Below are 17,608 nucleotides of genomic sequence, written 5' to 3'. Positions count from 1 at the left end.
TCAAAATAAAACAATCCTATATAATAAAGAGGTAATATGCAAATTAACCCTCATGCTGTCACAGTGGAGGTGGGGTTCCCATAACGAGCGATCAGCAGAGACCTGAGGCTGTGTGGTGCCAGGCTGGGGTGGGGGACCTGAGGCTGTGCCCCCTGCCCAGCGGGGCTTGACGGGAACCTCAGGATGCGTCCCCCGCCTGGTGGGGCTTGATGGGGGACCTCAAGCCGCACCTCCTGCCCCGGTGCCAGGCCGGGAGACCACAGGCCATGTCCCCCGCCCCGGGACGGGGTACCTCAGGTTGCGCCCCCTGCCCGGTGGGGCTTGATGGGGGACCTCAAGGCACATCCCCCGCCCTGGTGCTGGGCCGGAGACCTCAGGCCATGCCCTTTGCACCAGGCCAGGGGACCTGAGGCCGTGCCCCCCCACCTGGCAGGGCTTTGCGGGGGACCTCAGGCTACGCCTGCCGCCCTGGCACCGGGCTGGAGGACCTCAGGCTGCGCCCCCCACCCCAGCACCGAGCCAGGGTACCTCAGGCCGTGACCCCTGCCTGGCGGGGCTTGATGGGGGACCTCAAGATGCATCCCCCGCCCTGGTGCCGGGCCAGGGACCTCAGGCCGCGCCCTTCGCCCCAGGCCAGGGGACCTGTGGCTGCACCCCCCACCCCGGCGCCTGGCCGGGGGACCTCAGGCCACACACCCCCCGTCCGGCAGGGCTTGATGGGGGACCTCAAGCCGCGCCCTTTACCCCAGGCCAGGGGACCTGAGGGTGCACCGAGGGACCTGAGGCTGCGCCCCACACCCGACGGGGCTTGACAGGGGACCTGAGGTTGTGCCCCCCGCCTGGCGCCAGGCCAGGGGACCTGAGGCTGCACACCCCGCCCGGTGAGGCTTGAGGGGGGTGGTGCCGGCCGGGTCTGGATCTCGCCCAATGGGGGTGGGGGCAGCCGGGTCTGGGTCTCGCGCAATTTCGAGGTGCGCATGGGTGGGCAGGGACTTGATTCTGGGTCCCGCGGCGTGCCCCAGACTCTGACAGGAGGAAGGTTTTCATATACATTTTATGAATTTTCTTTCATCTCTGACACTTCTATTATAGAGAAATGACAAATAGCAATATTAAAGTATTTCCTCTAATTAATTCTCTTTTGATGTGCATGAATTTCGTGCACCGGGCCACTAGTATACTAATAATCATCATTCACTATGAAACATAAAACACAAGCTCATGCATTTCAAAACAAGGACACATAATAATACAGATTATTTTCCACATTTTTCTCATATAAAACAGTACCTGGTTTGAGGCAATCCAAAACATGTTCCAACACCAACACGAGGTAAGTAGTTAACCACTTTCTTTACTGTTGCAGGGTCTGGGAAGTTGAACATTACAGCAACTATGGAAAATAATTTTCAAAAATTAGAACACAGAATGATTTCCTTTCTAGTATATAGACTTTTTGGTCTGATAAAATATTTACTCTTAATCCAGATATTTATTAAATGCAATTCTTGGCATATTAATTTTATCATAGTGCATTCAAGTTTTAATATTAATATATCAGAGGTAATATTCATTTTGCTTATAAACTCATACCTTAGACAGCTCCTTCCTAAGTGCTTTCAGATTATAACAACTGTTGTTGCGTTACTGTGACATGAAGCTGAGATTATCTAGCTACAAGTTTAATTTACAAAACTGAATTTTGGCAAGTTAACTACATATCTATGAATTTCTATAAAAATACTGGTTAAAATGTTAACTATATATGGTAACAATCTAACACCAAGAAGACTACAAATACAGCTACTAAATGATCAGCTGTATTTATTTCCAAGGATGAACAGTTTTAAAAATATTCTTTTTATAATGTTTATATGTTTACATTTTATATGTTCACATAATCCAGAATAATGTCTGACCTGAAGGAAAATTTTTCCCCTATGGTTAATAATCAAATTTAAATGCTTTCTGGTCATTTCTATTTTAGTAAGTACATATTTTGAGAATATCAAAATATGTACATCAATATATGTAAACATACTCAGTATATAAATGTTAATTTATTACAGACATTGGTAAATTTGTATTTTTAAAATATGAAAATAATGAAGCCATAAAATCATGAGAAAGAATTTAGAAAATATTATTTTGAATTTAAAATTTCAATTATATTAATTTCAGTATCAGAAACATATATTAGCTGTGAATGATGACCTAGCCTAAAAAATACTTATGGCCAAAAACTTTTTTTCAATTTGGTGTAGCTTTCAAATACTGGAATTACCAACATGTTTCAGGTAAAAAAGTACATGATCATTCACTAAACACCTAAAACATTTAGAACTGTCATATATATATACCCAACATGCTTTGTTAGTAATGCTTCCTTGTGTATCCATTATTATGCTGTATACTGGGGGGAAATGCAAAACAAAAACTATCATAGACTATGGCAGATGACCAAGATCAAGCAGAAAAGGCAACAGAAAAACACACATACAAAAGCAAGGATGCATAAGAAATTTCAAAGAAGAAAAATGAATGAGAATGAACAAGCAATAAATATTACAAGGTTGAAAGCCCTTTGGGACAGCAAGAATGCAGACTGAACTAAAATGTGAAACATTCACTTGATTATTTGCCTGGAAGAATAATGTTTACACTAGGAAAAAGATGTATGTGCAGGGGAAGAGACCAAACAGGAAAGGGAAAGACATCTTTACCTAAAGAAACCTATATTACCAAAAGACGCATGATTTCGCATAGAAAAAAAAAAGTGTGCGTGGACTATATTATTATGTGTAGATTTTGAAACTGACAACTTGTAGATTATAGAAAGTGAAAACAAGAAAACTTCAACCTACTTATGTACAGGAAGGATGTGCAATAAGGCATTAAAGTTTTACATATTCTCCCTTAAATGCCTCCACTCACACTGAACGATACCTTTGCCAAGTTGACTTTTGTCTCTCTTGTCTTAATGAATTTCACCAAGTTCCATTCTAAACCCACAAATTAAATTTTAGTTCTTTCAAGAATGATGAAATACAAAGCAACCAGAGCAGTTCAGTACCATATTCTGATGGTCCCTTTATAAATGGCAATAGATTAGACCAAAGATTAAATAAATGTATGAATCATTTGATTACCTTTTCCCCTCTCCAAATGAAGCCACCTTCCAGAAGGAGCTCCACTATCAGAGCAATATTGAGGACATCAAAATTCCAAAAGTGATTAAATGCTTAGTAACTTCCCATACTTACATAGCTTTGAACTAATTTGTTATATGGCCAGCAAAGTAAAACTACTACAAAAAAGTTCTTAGAATGACCAAGTGGGTAAAAGCCATGAAGATGCAAGTGGGTCAAAAAAGAGGTCAGCAGGGCAGGGGCTGGACTACAAAATACTATCAAAATGAAAACAGCATGATATACTATTAAAAAAAAAATGCAAAGAGATGGAGGTTAGCTTTTTAACAATAGACTTCTGCAACATATTACCTCTGTTTGCCATAAAGATCTCCAAGGCCGTATTTTGCAAAAGATAACGACGAGAAAAGATTGATCGTATCTCTGTGAACAGCCATTTTCCATGAAGCCCTTCTGTATATGCCAGGATCTAGTGAGGAAAAAATAATCCCAAGTAAGTAAAAAACAGTATAATTTCTAAGAATTGAATGAACAGTTATTAAAATAATTTGGAAGGAGATTAAAAATATAGATTGCGACTTATGGAAAGGAAGCAGAGTAAAATTATAAAACAGCTACTTAGAAGTACAGTTGAGGGCTTCCTAAAGCAGTGATATCATTTATTTCTTTTCATGAAATGTATACTGCATTATTTAGTGACTGATTTTTGAGTCATATCATGGAAAATTTTAGGTAAAACTTTAAAAAGAAGGAACACCTGAAAAGATCACATATACAATTCAGTTATATATAATGTGATTTTAATGGACCCAGAATTACTTTTTACATATTTTTAAAAATATATTGAAGTGCATAACTTTTTAAAAAATCACACTTTTAAGGTCACTGTTAAGGCAACAGTCACTCATTCAGAAAGCACAAAGACTGACTGTATAAGAGGTTAAGTATCATTTTGTCAGCCAGGCTAAACACAAACCTGCAAATGAACTCAGCATAATCTCTCTATGGAGTAGATGGTTGTCAGAGTAACTTGTTACAATTCTTGTCATCCCATGTGACAGATGCAGTAGCTTAGAATGCTTTGCCAACTAAAAGTAATCCTGTCTTTAGTCCTAAGCCACTTTGTCGCTTTGTTATTCACGTTTTCTTTTTTTTTCTTTTAAGTCCATTTCAAAAGCTTAACTATGAAGGTGTTGAAGAAAAACCAGATATGGAATTTCTCTACCACAGTACTTCACATAATATTAATAAAGAAAATGAGATGAGTTTGCTATCAAAACCTGGTGAAAATCCATAAAAGCAAATTAAACATTTAAGTATCTCTCTCAAAAGTAAAATCTACAAAAAAGTATAAATAAAACAAAATTTGATCATGACATTGCATTATAGGGACAAAGATGGAATAAGCAAAGAGAAGAAAAGTAATGAATAGCAAGAATTTTTCCTACAATCTAAGTTCTACCAGAGCAGAGACTTTGAATACACTCTATTTCCATTTCCTATAACATTATCTGACACCAGATAGATGTTTGTGAATAATTAAATCAATGAATGAATGGTAGTCTAACCTCCATATTCCTTTTGTTTGAGCCATATGATATTTAACAAAATTTCAAGTAGTTGAAAGTCCATGAGAAAATGGATATAAAATTCACATTTTTTGTTTGTTTGTTTCTCAGGAAAAAGTGAAGTATCTGTCAAATCTAGAATTCTGTCAAATCTAGAATTATATGCCACGTGGTGAAAACTGGCATGCACTCTCCATTTTTGCAGTTTCCACCCTTTCACTCATTTACTATTATCTCCCTAGAGTCCAGTGGCATTTGAGTTTCTCACCCTAGACTTATCAAACTGGAGAGAATCCAATATATGTTCTGTAACACATACTCCTCCCATCTGTCCAACAATTACTAGTAAGGAAACTAAAACCCAGACAAGTTCAATACTTAAAGTCACTTGGGAAGTTAGTGGCAGAGTCTGGAATACATCCAGGTTTTCAAATCCCAAAGTCCAGAATTTACTTATATAGCACATTGTCACATCCCTAAAAAAGAGTTTTAAATGTCTGTTAAACTAGAACTCAACTCATCAGAAATTATAATAAACTACATTTGTTTTTCCTGCACTTGGGTTACAGGTGAAAGAGGAAACTCAAAAGAAAACAGGGGAGTCTTTCAGCTGTGTGATATGTTAAGAATATCACACACTGGTCTGAAAAGTCCATCTTTTATACCTATAGAGCTATATAATAAGACCTGTTGCTCATGATGGTGATGTCAATCATTGCAAGAGCATGGTCATACAACTACAGTTTTAATTATACTTTAGGATACTCTAATTTTTAACTAAAATAAGTATACTAAAACATTATTATATCAGTTTTCAATGTATTAAAATCATTTTCCAATTAATCAAAAAATTCAATTTATATCCCATTCTATTAAGCCCGTGGTCGGCAAACTGAGGCTCGCAAGCCACATGCGGCTCTTTGGCCCCTTGAGTGTGGCTCTTCCACAAAATACCACGGCCTGGGCCAGTCTATTTTGAAGAAGTGGCGTTAGAAGAAGTTTAAGTTTAAAAAATTTGGCTCTCAAAAGAAATTTCAATCATTGTACTGTTGATATTTGGCTCTGTTGACTAATGAGTTTGCCGACCACTGCATTAAGCAGTATAGTTTTTAAAAAATCTACTTAAAATACAGCAAGTGGCATTCTCCTAAAAAAATTGTTTTTATTGCCAAATGTCAAACCTATTCAAAATTACAGAAAATGACATGAGCCCGATGTACCCACTACTCAACCTTATAAAATCCTAACATTTTGCCACATTATCACATACATTTAAGAAACTAATAAAGCATTTCAGATAGTGTTGAAATTCCCATGTATAACCCTTCCTGATCCCATTTTCCTATTTTGTCAGAGCCAATTACTACCCTTGGTTTGAGGCACATTTTCCCATGTAATTTTTTATACTATTAGTACATGTATATTTGTAAATAATATCCAGCATTTTTTGTACTGTTTTCAAATCTCACAAATTGTGTCATATTGAATATACGACAGTATGCTTCCAAAGTTAAATATAAGCAGGTCTGTTAATTTTTTAAAACTCTGAGAAAGAGAAATAGGAGGAAAGAAAATTATTTAAAACTGCCAAAGGCATCAAAAACTGAAAATTTACACACACAAAAAAAAACTACCCTGACTTCAAAAATATTAAAATCTATGCTTATGGTAAAGATAGCTAGGGTTTTAAATAGAAACAAAGACTCTCTTAACTAACAGAATTACTAGCTGAAATTGATACAATAACATTACTTTAAAGTATTCATTAGGAAAAGGTGTCAGTACTGAAAAGCAGCTGAGGCCTAGCTAAGGAAGAGGTTTATTTCTTATCAGAATAGTATATTCCTGGTCCGAGGCTTCACTTCAAAGTCTCTAGGGTTCAATTAAAACTGGATTAGGTAGAAGCAGACCCTTCTTTGGGACTTTCTGTTCACTGAAACTCCACATCCACTGACAGCACCCTAGACAGAGGTCTAGCCCTCCAATGAATCAGTTGCTATGGAAACCGTATCATTACCATTGCTCTGCAGTTATGACCCCAAGTCCAGAATAGCTTGAAAGCTTAAGCTCACAGCACTCTCTTTGAATGTTTACCACTTTGTTTAAATATTGGGAGTAGTATTATTAGTAGAAAATTCAATTTTCACTTTTTAATAATTTGTTTCAACAAGATGGTTTATTAGTTAAATGTTGAGGTGAGGGAATTAGAGAGGAAAGAACAGTATTTAATTTTAAATACAAACACACATATATACTATTTCTTTACATTGAAAAAAGCTACCATATCTTCTTTAAAATTTATACCTGAAAAATATGTTATTTCCCCCATTAATACACACATTTCCTTCTTCTACCCTTCAAATAGGGTACTATGAATACATATGAAAACTTCTTCACCCTGTTGCATTTACTGGCTTGAAAGCAAAGCATTTCTTTTTTCTTTTTCTTTTTAATACTTTTCCATTAACCATTCAGTTTGCAAAGCTTATAAATGTATCCAAATAAAAACCTTCATTTATTTTCTCATCCTTTTGAAAGAACAAAAATAGAAACATGCCTTTATTGCCCAAATGCATGAATATCAGGCATTTTTAAAAGCAGAGTTAAATTAGTCTCTGAAAATAAAGCAATATTTGTTTCACAAAAGGAAAGAAAAAGGTTTTATTAAAAAAAACAACAACTACCACCAATAAATTTTAAATGTGTTAAAGTTCTTTTTGTAAGGGAATTATATTAAAAAGTGATAATATATTTTACCGTAAAAATATTTTGGGAGTCATATTTTTATATTATTCTTAATGTTTAAAGCTACATTACATATCCTAGTCCCAAATATTGGCCAATATTTGGAGAGGTTTTACTATTTCTGACAATTCCATATTGACTTTTGAACAATCTGATAAATAAAGTCAGATAATATACATCAACAAAATTTAAGTACTTAATTTTCACAACAAAACCATTTCCAGAATAAGGATATATCTAACATCAAGAAAAATGTTTTAAACTTAGTATACAAAATACAAACTAATTATGCCATCAATTAAGTAATAACACCACTGCTAGGAAAGTCTAGAAAACATTCATATTCCATCATATTCCATTTTATAGAATATAATGATAAATTAGTCACAAAATTATGTTAATAAAATAGTATTTAAAATAAAAACCCATGTTGAAAACATTCAATATCAACTCACCACTAAATATATGTGCAAATGTTTTATTTATAATAATTTTACCAAGCTAGTTTACATTTTATGCAAGTACTTGAAAGTTATACCACTCTATTATTAACATAGCTTTTAGATTTTTGTTGCATACAATTTCCTCTGAAACTTGGTGTCAAAGCAAAGCACTTAATTTTTTCTAGAAACACTGAATTCTACTTGGTTTAGGATTTACTTCATCACCAACCATTTGACTTTTAGTTTTAAGTTTTCAGATATAAGAATAAAACTGAAAGGTCTTTTTTAAATGTAAAAATGACATATAGTTTACTGTGATGTATGACATACAGTTTACTGTGATGTAAACTATAATATGGTAATTTTGTTATTGAATATATATCAGCATACTTTGAAAAAACACACAGAATGATGCTAACAAAAATACGAATACAAAAGAAAATTAACTTTTAAATTAATTATGAGTAATTTCTTTCATCTCTATAGTAAATTTCCTCCTTCTGCTTACTAGTACTATGATGCAGTACAGTATTCTCCTTAGTATTTTCATGGGTGACAAGTTCAATTAAACATATTCATTACTCTAATGTTCTACTTGGCAGTTTAGTCAGTATGAAAAATAAAAAATATATCAATAAAATGCTATGTGACCTCTGTATTGATTGGGCTAAAATGGTTTTAGCCTGGGTGTGGATGATGGGGCAGCTGGGAGGGACAAGTGGGGAGCATACAAACACATACACTCTTATGTTTTCTCTTCCAATTACTGAAGGAGATGATAAAACCACAGCAAATGATGTATCAGCTCATTTTATCTTATCGCTTTGGGGCTAGGTGACAATGAAGTTCATATTTCACTGGCTCCCATTGAAGATTGTGAAAATTACTTGCCCTCATGACCTGAAATTTCACTAGAAGACAGAAATTTCTCTTCTGCAAAGTAATGCAATTTTTCAGATGTCAACCTTTAGCCCAGCTTTAAAAATTAATTTCATTTATATTAACCAATGATATTGATATTTTCACAGAACGCTCTTTGATACATGAAGCACTGACTGGCAAATTGATGTTGCTTTAGATGGGCAAGACTATTTTATTTTAAGCTGCTATGGCAGACAGATTTATGGCAAACTGAAATTCCCATTTCATAATTTAATATTTGTGCTGGAGTGATGCACCTTTAAGCCTTTGGCCTGTAAATAATTCAAAATCTTTAGTTGGTTCTGTTTTATTTTCAATATTCTTCAGCTTAAAAATAATTTGCATTATAAATAATGTAGCATAAAAAGCAATCATTTATTGAACATTTAATATGTATCATAATGAGTCAAAAGCCAAATATGGTCATGAAGAAGCAGAAAAAAGAAGGTATTTATCAATCATTCTACTAATTTTTAATTTAGTTTATTTGTAAGAAACTATATCTGCAGTCTGATTACTTTTTTTTTTTAAAGAAGACAAGAATCAAAAGTAAACCACAAAAGAATATTCAAGAACAATATTAAGGACCATGACTGCATCTTACTTTATTTTTCATAGCAGTACATGAAGTAAAAAGCTAGGTATTAAATTTTCAAAAAAAGAGTAGATTGAACTTAGATAACTACATAAATTAAAATAGACATATATGGGTTTGCATATGCTACCTTTTAAGATATAAACATAATGAAACAAAGTAACAAAGTCAACTTTATCATAAGCCAAGTATGAACATCTGATTTTAGCATAAGAGATAAAGGAATTACCTTTTATCTGCAAAAAAAAGTTTCAATGTTTTGAAGTAATAAAAATGTTACTAAAAGATATAGTCTGGTGTTTTAGCAAGTTTTTATTACCTTTATCCAGTAAAGAGTTTTGTCTAATTAAAAAAAAGCCTTGATAAGATAATTACACCAATACTCTTTCATTTTATTAATAAGGTAAGTTAAGCATAAACATGCATAAATTTATGTATTGATCTATATTCTTAAAATAACAGAAAGGCTAAAACATTTCCTTACGTTAGCTAATTTCCCCCCAAAATCATTTAACACTTATGCCTAACTTTGTATTTATATCTATATTTAAATTTTCCTTACAGGTATGATATGGGGAAAACAGTAATATAAATGATAATTTATTTTTATAAATATACTTTTATTTATTTCAGAGAGGAAGGAAGAGGGAGAGAGAGAAACATCAATGATGAGAGAGAATCATTGATTGGCTGCCTCCTGCACGCCCCCTACTGGGGATTGAGCCTGCAACCCAGGCATGTGCCCTGACTGAGAACTGAACTCTAACCTCCTGGTTCATAAGTCAACACTCAAACACTGAGCTACACCGGCTGGGCAATAATTTTTCTATTTTGATTGGAACGATTCCTAATCACTTCTCAAAAATGTCTATCAGTAACATGCTATTGTCACTGAAATCAAGTTATGAAGTATTTTTGCCTATTATTTCACAGACTGACTCTCTGAAGTTGAGCTTTCTACTCCTTAACAAAGAGTTGGATTTAAGTCCACTAATAAAAACTGTCTAATTTTAAATATATTAGATTGTTCTATAATATATGCTGTAAAAACAATCAATGAGCACTATCTTTCTTCTCAATGCCAATTCTTACCTTATGAACTCAATCTCAGCCTCAGATTGTTATAAAAAATCCTCCCTAGATATATCAACCAAAGCTTCAAGTTAGAATAATATCAGCCTGTAGCTAAACTACTTATCTCTTTGTAGCAGATATAATATGATTGGAAGTTTCTCTGGTGAGTAAGCTATTTAAACTAAATAAAGAGTGTATCTTCAAGAAATGTGCCTTTTGTTCTTCAAGCATAACAGAGTACAGAAGTAAAAAACAAAATGCTAGTTTGTATAGTAAACAGCCTTGGAAGAGACAGATAATGTCTCCCTTAGAGCCAAGGGCAGGTTTGTTTATTGCCCAGTGTAATAAAGATAATGATACCTTTTGGAACAAAGGCCAGACTTCACTGCCCAGTGTACACATTTAGGGTTCTTGAAGATTGACACTGCTCAACTGGGATATAAACTCACTGGGGTATACAGTATCTACCTGGGTCTCTTATCTCAGTCTGCTCAGACTGCATACAAAATAGCAGAGACTGGATGGCTTGAACTACAGAAATATATTTCTCATAGTCCTGGAAACTGAGAAGTCCAAGGCCAAGGTGCTACTAGATCTGGTTCCTGGAGAGAACCCTCTTCCTGGCTCATAGATCTCTGCCTTCTCACAGTATCCTCTAATGGAGGGAGAGGGAGCTCTTTCTTCCCCTTTTTACAAGAACAGTCTGACTGGATTAGGGTGCCAAGCTCATGACCTCATAAAACCTTAATTATCTCCTAAAGACCCTATCTTCATATATAGTCACAATGGGGGTTAGAATTTTAACATATGAATGGGGGGAGGGACATAATTCTGTCCATAGCACCCCTCTAAGTCACCTCATAATTGTGCTATCAGAAAGATCTTTGTCTCTGACCCGGGAGTCTCATATCTTGTCAGCATTCGTGAACTTTCGGCAAAACAAACTATTAGCTTGTAGTAACTAACTATTCAGCTGTGGTCAGGGACACTTGCTGCTGCAACTCTTCAATAGAGCAAGTAGTTTTCATGGCCTGTGGCATTTTCCATGTGTGCATTCCCTAGTTCAAACCAAAACACGGGTATTCATAATACTATCAATAGGCTGATGAGGCAGAGAAAGAGAAAGGACATGTCAATGTTGTATAAACAGGATTTAAGTACTCAGATTCTTCCAGTCTGCTTGCACTCTATCCTTAGTATAATAACTTAGTTTATCTAACTTCCCTTTCTTCTCATTGTGTGCTTTAAACTGATTTAATAAGTCATGTGATTTGAGAATCTTAATTTATAATATACTAGAGGCCCGTTGCACGATATTCATGCAAGAATAGGCCTTCCTTTCCCTGGCTTCACTTCCGGCCGCCCGGGAGCTACCAAGTCCTCACTCCCAGCCAGAGCACCACTCGTGTAGCTCCCTCCGCCCCCCCTCCTCCCTCTCATAGCATGCGCCCCACCCCGCCCAGCCGAGCCATGCCTGCATATGCAAATTATACTCACTCCTGATTGGCTGTGGACGTAGCAGAGGTACGGTCAATTTACATGTTTGTCTATTATTAGGTAAGATTTTCTGGCTACTATAATTATAGCAAGGTAATTTCTCTCAGAACAGGTTCACAGCTAACCTTTACCTAACCTTAAATTACAATTTTAAAAAATTACTATAGGACAAAGGCAAAAAATTTTGAAGCTCCATAATTCATTTTAGTCAGCCCCACTTTTATACCAAAAACTTAAGCAAGAGTCTAAAAAAGGAAACTTGATGAGCAATGTCATCACTAAATAAAAATAGAGAACTTCTAAATAAGCCATAAACTAATAAAATCTAGCAATTATGTATAAAAATAGTATTTACCAAGAAATGTATATACTTCTAATGCAAACATGAAATCTAAAACCCCTTTGGAAAGTAATCTTATAATATATATCAAAAATTAAAATAGCCACATTTTTCATCCTGATAAAACAAAAATGGAAAATAGGACCGTAAAATCCAAAGCATGTTATTAGGAAAATGGTTGAAAAAGTGTGATATGTCTTCTTCGTTCACTGAAAAGATTGAAAAAAGCTACTTCAGCTGACTTGGGTGATATCCACCATCAATATATAGTAGAATGAGAAAAGCAACACACCAAGAAATGTGTATTGCAGAATTTCATTTTTCTAAATCAATAAAAAAAGCCCAAACAACACATAAGTTTCTATGAAAATGGAGAAAAATATGAAAGGATACACATTAGATTGTTAATATATCACTTAAGTATGAGAGAAGAGGATCTGGGTAGCAGATGAGAATTGAACCTGCAACCCAGGTACATGACCTCGACCAGGAATCGAACCTGCGAACATTCGGTACACTGGTTGACACTCTAACCACTGAGAAACAGCAGCCAGGACTATAGTTTCCATTTCTGTATTGAGGTTGCCTATAGGTTTCCTTATGGTGTTCATGTTTTGCATTAAATTTTGAGTATATTTATAATAGTATTTTTCCATATTAATCTTTTAATTTCTTTTTATTTATTTTTACCATTAACTAAACTCTAGATTTTATTTGGATTTTACAAATCTCTCCATTAAATGTCCTCTTTCTATTCTAGGATCCAATAAGAAATACCAGAAGGAATTTACTTTTCAAGTCTCCTCAGTCTTCTCTGCTGTGTGACAGTGTCTCAGTTTTGCCGTGCTTTTCATAACCTTAATAATCTTTAAGAATACTGGCTGGGAAAGTCTATAGATTGTTCCTAATCTGGGTTTGTCTATTTTTCTCAGGATTAGAATGGGGTTAAACATAAGAAAACAACAGAGTGAAGTGCCTCTGTACTCATTGCGTATGGAGTAATTATATGATATCCACCAAATATCACTAGTAATGGTAACATTTATCACATGGTTAAAGTAACATCTGCAAATTTACTATTGCCCTCGCCAGTTTGGTTCACTGGATAGAGTGTCAGCCTGCAGACCAAAGGGTCCAGGGTACAATTCCAGTCAAGGGCACATACCTTGGTTGCAGGCTCCTCCCCGGCCAGGGCCCTGGTAGGAGCTTGTGCAGGAGACAACCAATCGATGTGTTTCTCTCACATAGATATTTCTCTCTGTCTTTCCCTCTCTAAAAATCAATGGAAAAATATCCTCAGGTGAGGATTAAAAAATAATAATAAATCAAGTTACTATTATTAGCTTCCCTTACTCTATTCTTTGGAAGTTGTTACTGCTCTAGCGACAACTTCCCCTTGGAGGGAAGTAGGTAAAGTCAAGTTAAGGTCCATCCTCTGGAATGGAGAGATTATAAATATAAAATGCAATATATATTAAAAATAGATTTTTAAATTCCATAATCTTTATCACTTCTGTGACTCTTGCTATTGAATGATTTTTCTCCTAGAATCACATTCACCTGCTTCTTGGCATTTCAAGTAACTTTTTGTATATCCTATCTAATAAAAGAGTAATATGCAAATTAACTGTCACTCCACGACAAAATGGCAACCCCCATAGCCACAAGATGGCAGTGCCCAGTCCCCTCAGCCCCACTGCTGGAGTGTCCGGGCCTGTCCGCCGGAGCAGTGAGGCTGAATCCGCCTCTGGAGGGGGCAGATCCAGCCTCCCCGCTCCACCGCTGCTGCAGTGTCTGGGCCTGTCAGCCCCGCCTGGGTTTGCGAGGACCAAGCGGCGAGGCTGGATCTGCCCCCAGACACGGCAGACAGAGCCCGGACAGCAGGGCTTGGGGGCTTCCTTAGCGCAGAGACGGCGGGAACACCCCCAAGTCCAGCAGACAGAGCCCAGACAGCAGGGCATGGAGGCTTCGTTCACAGGGTGATGGCGGGGAAGACCCAGGCCCGGCAGACAGAGCCCGGACAGCAGGGCTTGGGGGATTCCTTAGCAAGGTGGTGGCAGGAACACCCCCAGGCCCCGCAGACAGAGCCCGGACAACAGGGTATGGGGGCTTCCTTAGTGTGTTGGTGTTGGCGAAGTCCACAGGCCTGGCAGACAGAGCACACTGCAGGGCATTGGGGCTTCCTTTGCATGGCGCATGGCGGCAGCAGGCAGAGAGCAGACAGCAGGGCATGGGGGCTTCATCTCCATGACTGCAGCAAAACCCCCAGGCCCTGCAGAGAGCAGAGAACCACGGGAGTGGGCCTAAGCCATCAGTAGGACATCCCCTGAGAGCTCCTGGATTATAGAGGGTGTAGGTTGGGCTGAGGGACCCCCGTGCTCGAATTTTGTGCACCGGGCCTCTAATTGAATAATAATGTCCATATCCATAAGGACTCACAATTATTTTTCTTAGATTTTTTTGTCTTCCATCAGAGGGAAGTCAAGTTTTTTTCTAGCAGACAGCTAATTTACTTGTGGATCAGATTATTCCTTTTCAGGGTTGTTTTATGCTTTGTTAAGACAAGTATAGAGTAGCATTTATTACCCAAGGACAGAGCAGAGCAGTTGCCTATATTCATATACTTAGTCATAAAATGGGATAACTGGAGCAGGATAGTAGTAGCAGAGATTGATTTTACCTTACAGTTGGATCACTAGGAATCCATACTACCTTCCTTCCCAACACCACTTTACACCAAGGCAAACAATTATAATCCATACTTTTCCTCACAGCAGTTAACCCACAGGCATCTTCCACTATTTATTTCAACACAATTTTACCTCAATAAACATGAAGGGAGGACTGGGCATGGTGTGGTATGCGCAGGCTAATTGTGAATTCAAAATTTTCTAAGGAATAACCAAGATCAACACACATAAACACTGATTTCACTGTGCTCTACTCAATGGAAAAATAAACCAATTCAAAAGCACAATTCAGGTATTTTGTACATTTATCAGTAATATGGACTTTGCTTCTTAAACTTTACTAAGAGCTTCTACAGTTGTAGGTATACATTTCACACATGAAGAAATACAGTAAGCAGCATTATAAGCAAAAATAAGAAAATGTTGCTTAAGTTTTGTATTTAGGCTAAGGGCAGATAATCCCTTCAACTCACAAACCTGATATATTTCAAAACCCAGTCCACACACTAGCAATTAGTCCCATTGAAACAATGTTATAAATATTCGTTAGATTCCTAGGTTCGCTCACAAAGTGCTATTCTGCCCCCAAAATAACTGAATCATAATAAACAAACTGAGAGATAAAAATCACATAGTCATATCAATAGATGCAGAAAAAGCATTTGACAAAATCCAACACCCTTTCTTGATAAAAACTCTCAACAAGGTGGGAATAGAAGGATCATACCTCAACATAATAAAAGCTACATATGATAAACCCACAGCAAACATCATACTCAATGGGCAAAAACTAAAACCATTTCCCCTAAGAACAGGAACAAGACAGGGATGCCCACTCTCACCACTCCTGTTTGACATAGTACTGGAAGTATTAGCTATCGCAATTAGGCAAGAAGAAGAAATAAGAGGCATCCAAATTGGAAAAGAAGAAGTGAAGCTGTCCTTATTTGCAGATGACATGATATTGTACATAAAAAACCCAAAAGATTCCATCAAAAAACTAATAGACTTAATAAATGAATTCGGCAATGTAGCGGGATACAAAATTAACGCCAAGAAATCTATGGCTTTTCTATACACCAATAATGAACTTACAGAAAGAGAGACTAAAAAAGCAATCCCATTTACCATCGCACCAAAAAAATTAAGATACCTAGGAATAAACTTAACTAAGGAGGTAAAAGACCTATACGCAGAAAACTACAGGACACTGAAAAAAGAGATAGAGGAAGACGTAAACAGATGGAAGAACATACCATGTTCATGGATTGGTAGAATCAACATCATTAAAATGTCCATACTACCCAAAGCAATCTACAGATTCAATGCACTTCCCATCAAAATACCAACAGCATATTTCACAGACCTAGAAAGAACTCTCCAAAAATTCATCTGGAATAAAAAAAGACCCCGAATAGCCACAGCAATCCTGAGAAAGAAGAATAAAGTAGGTGGGATCTCAATACCAGATTTCAAGCTGTATTACAAAGCCACTGTTCTCAAAACAGCCTGGTACTGGCACAAGAACAGACATATTGATCAATGGAACAGAATAGAGACCCCAGATATCGACCCAAACCACTATGCTCAATTAATATTTGACAAAGGAGGCATGAACATACAATGGAGTCAAGACAGTCTCTTCAATAAATGGTGTTGGGAAAACTGGACAGATACATGCAAAAAAATGAAACTAGATCACCAACTTACACCATACACAAAAATAAACTCAAGATGGATACAGGACTTAAACATAAGACGGGAAACCATAAAAATACTAGAGGAATCCACAGGCAACAAAATCTCAGACATATGCCAAAAGAACTTCTTCACTGACACTGCCCCTAGGGCAATGGAAGCTAAAGAGAAAATTAACAAATGGGACTACATCAAAATAAAAAGCTTTTTTACAGCAAAAGAAACCATCAACAAAACAACAAGAAAGCCCACTGCATGGGAAAACATATTTGCAAATGCTATCACTGATAAAGGTTTAATCTCCAACATCTACAGGCAGCTTATGCAACTTAATAAGAGGAAGATAAATGATCCAATAAAAAAATGGGCAACAGACCTAAACAGAATATTTTCAAAAGAAGACAGAAGGAAGGCCAAGAGACACATGAAAACATGTTCAAAGTCACTTATTATCCGAGAGATGCAAATCAAAACAACAATGAGGTACCATCTCACACCTGTCAGAATGGCTATCATCAACAAATCAACAAACGACAAGTGTTGGCGAGGATGCGGAGAAAAAGGAACCCTCGTGCACTGCTGGTGGGAATGCAGACTGGTGCAGCCACTGTGGAGAACAGTATGGAGTTTCCTCAAAAAACTGAAAATGGAACTCCCATTTGACCCAGTAATCCCACTCCTGGGAATATATCCGAAGAAGCTAGAAACACCAATCAGAAAGGATATATGCACCACTATGTTCATAGCAGCACAATTTACAATAGCTAAGATTTGGAAACAGCCTAGGTGCCCATCAGCAGATGAGTGGATCGGAAAACTGTGGTACATCTACACAATGGAATACTATGCTGCCATAAAAAAGAAGGAATTCTCATCATTTGCAGCAAC

General features: G+C 36.9%; 1 protein-coding gene across 1 annotated transcript in view; it reads right to left on the bottom strand.

Annotated features, from left to right (window-relative positions):
* LRBA (LPS responsive beige-like anchor protein) overlaps positions 1-17,608 on the bottom strand; it is a 564,845-nt gene that overhangs the window by 173,853 nt on the left and 373,384 nt on the right. The window contains exons 40-41 of the mRNA XM_054717692.1: positions 3,501-3,618; positions 1,291-1,393 (exon numbers count right to left, since the gene is read on the bottom strand). Of these exons, the coding sequence (XP_054573667.1) occupies positions 1,291-1,393; positions 3,501-3,618 (221 nt within the window). The remainder of the gene's footprint in view (positions 1-1,290; positions 1,394-3,500; positions 3,619-17,608) is intronic.

Source organism: Eptesicus fuscus, chromosome 6 (assembly GCF_027574615.1).
Source record: "Eptesicus fuscus isolate TK198812 chromosome 6, DD_ASM_mEF_20220401, whole genome shotgun sequence".
Lineage (NCBI taxonomy): Eukaryota > Metazoa > Chordata > Mammalia > Chiroptera > Vespertilionidae > Eptesicus > Eptesicus fuscus.
This window is presented reverse-complemented; position numbering and strand designations above follow the sequence as displayed.